This window comes from Saccoglossus kowalevskii, chromosome 18, assembly GCF_978046115.1.
Source record: "Saccoglossus kowalevskii chromosome 18, keSacKowa6.1, whole genome shotgun sequence".
Lineage (NCBI taxonomy): Eukaryota > Metazoa > Hemichordata > Enteropneusta > Harrimaniidae > Saccoglossus > Saccoglossus kowalevskii.
The window spans coordinates 9,237,075-9,243,074 of NC_140658.1; the positions used below are offsets into that span (position 1 = coordinate 9,237,075).

Below are 6,000 nucleotides of genomic sequence, written 5' to 3' on the forward strand. Positions count from 1 at the left end.
GTACGAACTTACTAAAGAGTCTACTAACGTCGCACCCGTTAGTGACTGTACCACACTCATCTAAAGTCCGCGTGACAATCACTGCAACTTATTTTAGCTATGCTTGTTAACTTCTACTTTCTTTGTTATTCCAGATCCCTGCGAAAAAATTACTTCTCCCAAAACAAGTGAGTTCAGTAATTTCATATGTTGTACACAGGCGTAGACAAAAGACAGAAACATGTTCTTCATACATTGCGGGGTTGTCGGTTTCATTGTACGTGCATATTGTCGAATGTATTACCTACCATTGTATTACCTCAAACATTTTACCCAGAATGCTGTACTACGCACGTGTTCACATTATTTTTTTCGGGGGATACATGTACGGCAAATATGAGACAGGACTAGACTATAATATCACGATATACTACTGATTGATATATAGTTTGGTCTTGGTGCCTCTTCTCTTTTTCCTCTGTATTTTGTGTCTGTTTGTTTGCGCAAAATGCTAAACGAAATATATTTTTCTAACTCGGTGGGATGATGTAAAATTGTGTACCCGACTTTCTAAATTGAGGGAAATCAGCATTGTATTCGTTAACACATTATTTAGCCATATATATTTTTCTGTCATTATGGGAAATACATTGATATAGGGAATGTCCTCTCGAAATGTTTGGTTTAAATATTCAGTCTAGGAATAGGAATAGTCGTCAACAATTAAGTTAATAATGGTTGGGTGGGGTCATCTGGCCTCATTAATATGCATAATTCTAATACCTAGAGAGCTGCACGTGCAATCAATGCTATAATAAAGACATTAAATGAGATATATAATTGATAGATGATCATGGCCATGTATGATTGTGCAGCCTCGTTTATATTCATATCTGTATTATTAGTAAACACTGTGGTTGGTATATATGGTGATAGAACTTCATTAATATGTATATTGGTAATATCTACACCACTGTTGCAGATTGGTATATGCACCCAATGCTACAATAAAGGCATACAACCTTCATTGTCATATGACCTCAATAATATACACAAATATAATATATAAAGCACTGTTTCAAATTGGAACATGAAACTAGTGCTATAGTGAAAGCATTGGACAAAAGATATAACTAACCTGTTGTATAAGAAAAATAAATCTGAATGGCTTATGCATTATGATACATCTCCTTTCTATGTCTATCTTCATCACCTGGCAACGTACTCGTGGCGTTCTCGATTTATTTTATACTATCATAACGAGTAACCAACTGCAGATGCAGTTCCCCGGACTCAAAATAACCATTCAGCTGAATCTAGAAACTCCTTCTCATTGAATACAAATACATTTTGCTCGGTATCGGTGTTTCATTTGGTGTATTTATATTTGTTTTAACTTATACTTACTTTATCAGTCCGAGCTAAAATGGATGCGGCTGGTATTCTGAAAATATTCATAGAGTGGCTTGGAGGGTGGATTGACGTCACGAACACCGAGGTTATATGTGAACGTCTTGGAAATAAAGGTATTGATTCAGGTCAACGACATTATAGTTCGTTTGGGGGACTAAGCTTTTGACATCGTTATATTTACAATATTTGTCGTTAAACTTCAATGTGTGTGTATATACATATGAAACTCAGGTTAATTTCTAAGATAAAGTATATATAAAGACCCACGACTTAATTAGACTTTATTTAAATTCATTTAGTCAAATCAAGTTCTATACAGCAACACGACACATATACAGTTCTTTGCTACGCATAGTTGAATCCCGTTACTAATTCTCCATTTAGATGATTAATCCTTTTTTGTTATGCAACTAGTGTACGCCAGTCATATTCGCTCATAAATAATTCAGAACGAGCGTACGTAAAATACACCATAATCGTACAATATATGTTGGTTTTATCAGACTGGTCAGTGAAAGACCCAACTTATGTAAATACTATCTGCAATGCGATCAAGTGTGAAGGCAAGAAGCCGTCTCTTAATGACTGCAAAATCACATTGACAGATCACGTGATCGACATCCTTTCTGGTATCACTTGTAATATAGGTTAGTATAGTTATTGAAATAATGTGTGTATATGTTAATTATGTGATTAATTTTACAATTAAAATACTGTTACTCTGTCTTTGTTTTTTCATTCATGTAGACAGCTTTTGAACTGAGTTTTTATTCAGCATTGATTTTAAAATTGTGAAATTAGGGTAAAATAATGATCACGTAATTGCAAAATAGTCAAATATTGGTGAAATTCACCTACCAATGGATCGCCTTTGAAAGACATTGTTTCAACTCCGAAACTTTGTCCACGCGTATCTCGCCTTGGAAGCTAAACTAACCTAGCTTCACGTTAGGGTAATCTATTTTTGTATTGTAGATTAAAATTGAATTGGTCGAACCACGCGATTTGCTACACATGTAAACACGACATCATTTTATTTTTAAAGTATGGAATGTGAATTTAATTTTATTTTTTTCTCGATGTAGAAAATGAATGGGGCGCCTGGACCCAGTGGACTCAATGCGCTTGTGGAATACGAACACGCACAAGACAGTGTGATATTGTTAGTAGCAGTATCAGTGCATGTCCGGGATATTCCACTCAAACACTTCCATGTCGTCGATTGGTATCTCATACCTCATATAATAATAGTAAGTGTCTCCATGCATTTATGTATGTCGACTTTATGATTACGTTAAAGCGCGGTAGTCGTCGCGCCACCCATGCGCGAGATATATTGGTCTCATATAAACAAAGATGGCGACTTTGACTATTGCGCAGATCAACGAGTACAAGTTGAGACATTACGAAGCATTACTTTTTTTAGGAGGTTGTAAGGTATCAAATGAGTCACCGGTAGTAATTAGTGAAAGTCGCACCCAGGTCAAAACTCATACTTGTAATATCCATTAGAAGAGCGCATTGGATTATGGGAAAATTAATGTTTATCAACACAAATGTCGCACATGCGCAGCACGACGACATCCGCGCTTTAATGTTCTCTATTTATCAAATATATTGTTACTGTAAATGCATTAATTATTTACTGCGTTTTATTTTCGGTGTTTCAGTTGATAAATAGAATCCATTAAATTAAATTTACGTACACAAATACAATTAAAATACAAACTTATTCATGAACTTATAACCCAGGAAAAGAATTTAAAATATTGAAATTAAATGCCGGTGATAATAAATGTTTTTACAGGCTGAAATTACGAAATGTCTGTAGCATATGTTTACGCCCAGAGGGAAAGTTGTAAACTGTGAGTTTTTCCTGTTCGATTTCATATGAGTTGTATTTATTTCAACTTTTGAATTGCCAGTACAGTGGCAAAATAACGTCACAGTGATGTTCAAACTGCAACTCCGTGTGATGCCGGTGTAAACAAATTGTTTTTGTTCCAATATCCTAAGTTTCAATGTCATAACTAACTAACGTGTGCGTGTTTGTGTTAGTTACACAGGAGTATGTCCAACCATTTTGAGCAATGTGCAAATGAACAGATGTAATCTGTAACCATATATTTTGCTTGTTTATATGCATCAGCGATTAGATTGGCTAATGGCACGGATAACAATGGCCGATTGGAAGTGCTTCATGATGGTATTTGGGGTACAGTCTGTGACGATCATTTTACCGACCTGAATCTCAAGGTAGTGTGCAGACAACTTGGGTTCAGGTAAGAAAAAGGCAGAATATAGTGTAGTGTTGCGTATAGTGCACCCGTGGTCACACATATCCCACAATGCAGTGCGACATCATATCATTGTTGTAAAAGTGCGCTTCTCTAACTGAACATCTTGCATCTGCCCTCCTGGAATAACATATTGTTATCATTGCTGGTGGTTGGAATTGTCCACCAGGGCAATCATAACACAGTAGGCCAGCCTGAGCATAAAATACTAGGCGTTATGTAGGTGTGTAAAAATGTATTGCATGTGACGTCAGTAATTGTGGGTTTCGTGTTTATATATTCGTATTTGATGCCTTTATGTTTCAACATGCTGACTCGGATAAGGTGTATATTTAGTACTATAACCGCTTGAGCGCATAATGAATCAATTCATTTCACCATTTCGCATTCACGTAATATTTATCTACGGCATTTCGTGCTATATGTTTGTGTTGCAGTGGGACAAAGAGCAATTACACATTTGGTGGAGGTTCAGGTTGTATCTGGGTTGACGGCTTGGCATGTGTTGGCACAGAAAACAGAATAGAAGACTGTCCTCGGTATGACTGGGGATTTCACGATTGTCACCATAACGAAGATGTCGGTATTGAGTGTGGATAGTTGTTCGTAGAAGCTGCAAAGAAGACCATGGGAACCATGTTATGGCAAACAATGTTATGATACAAACAAAAACCATTACTACTTTGACTCAAGTCTAGTGTACACCTGGACTTGGTTCGTGTGCACATGCCATGCTAAAAGGGTTTGGATGTGCTATCAGTAGGTCAGGTTCTTTTAGGCAATCATTAAGCTCTTTAAGATAGAAGCCAAGTCATAATTTTTCACAAAATTGGTCATAAATCGCATGAAAATGTTCATTATAGTTTATTATGTACAATCATGAGCTAATGTCTCATGGTACAATGAAATAGAATTATTATTTGTGTTACAGTTATTGTTTTTGATAAACGTGTTCTAATATTTCTTGCTATTTTTAGAAAAATTCCATAGAACATAATGTTAAAGAAAAATTGCATTTTTGACACTTTTTAAAACGCAGATTTTTTAAATAATTCAGAATAACAAAAAGCACTTCATCATTAACAATATATGATTTTTTTCAGTCTATGTCATCAAGCTAGATTTTGAGATATTGCATAATATCTCTGCCATAGGAACCTGTGGTAAAAGTGTTATAATAGTGTCAAAATGGCGACTTTCCATTGAGATACAACAATCAATTTCTCGAAAAAAAGTGACCCCCAACTTCTTTTAGGTCAATATCCTTATATCCTTATATCAATTTATTGCAAAATGAACAAATTCTGTTTTTTTAATTTATGAGTAGGCATCTACCATAAGTGAGAACCATTAATTGGAATGCACATCAACGGGGTCCATGTATTACTAGTATGTTCTATTTTTTCTCGTTGCCATATCCTGTTTACAGACGTACACAAGGATGGTTCTAATTTGTTCGCATCAATAGGATGTTATTCATTTTGTTACCTTTCGCTTCTTATTGAAAAAGATACAGGTGAATCTATGCATTATTATTATTCAAATCAATTATTTATTCAATACATGTATTTTGGAACATCTCTCCAAGTGTCTATAAGAAAGTACTAGAGAAGTTGGTGATAATTTAATATATTTGACCGTGTCCACCTGCAGTTGGGAAATATCCATTTGTTTCAGGGTTATTAATGAGAATGACAATTTTGAAAGGAATGCTTTGCTACTCTATTCACTCTAATTTAAAGTCATTTAGCAGAATTTTTTAAAGTAGCGTTCACTTTCAACCTGTCTCTAGACTTTTGGGGGTATTATTTGGTCCACACAAACGTGTATATTCAGGTCTGAATATATGTTATTTATTATTGAACAGTGTGAAAACATAGTTGAATTAACAGCGAGTCATTCACTTGCCACGTAAAATCTACCTGTTGCCTGGTACACTGGCACAGATTGTATATTCCCATAACGCAACATTTCAACAAATTGTCATAACAAACGTGAAACTATTAGTAAAACACACCCGGAGCATTCGATAAATTGTACCATCAATTGGGAGTATTTCAACACCAAATCTGCACTTTGATCACAAATTAATGTATCTTGTTAATATTTAATAAATTTTCATATGTCATCTGTACTGTTAATGCATTGATTATTTACTGAATTTTTTTTATTTTTGCTTATAAGAAAATTCCGACAATTTAAAGTTAAATCCATGTGAATACGTCAAACAGCAGAACTCAGTGTTCTGCTGAAAAAATCATAAATATAAAACCGAATGATAAGGTCACATAATAAATGATTTTAATATCGA

General features: G+C 34.8%; 1 protein-coding gene across 1 annotated transcript; it reads left to right on the forward strand.

The window, feature by feature from the left end:
* Positions 1 to 3,213: 3,213 nt before the first annotated feature.
* Positions 3,214 to 4,289, forward strand: LOC144364569 (macrophage receptor MARCO-like). Its single transcript, XM_078014478.1, has 3 exons — positions 3,214 to 3,250; positions 3,542 to 3,674; positions 4,127 to 4,289. Exons 1-3 carry the CDS (start codon positions 3,214 to 3,216, stop codon positions 4,287 to 4,289), a joined length of 333 nt encoding a protein of 110 aa, XP_077870604.1.
* Positions 4,290 to 6,000: the final 1,711 nt, after the last annotated feature.

Excerpts from the sequence above, each read along its gene's own strand:
- LOC144364569 (XM_078014478.1), top strand. The coding sequence starts at position 3,214 with ATGTCTGTAGCATATGTTTACGCCCAGAGGGAAAGTT. Across the intron at positions 3,251-3,541 it reads TTACGCCCAGAGGGAAAGTT|CGATTAGATTGGCTAATGGC; the intron begins GTAAACTGTGAG and ends TATATGCATCAG. Across the intron at positions 3,675-4,126 it reads TGCAGACAACTTGGGTTCAG|TGGGACAAAGAGCAATTACA; the intron begins GTAAGAAAAAGG and ends TTTGTGTTGCAG.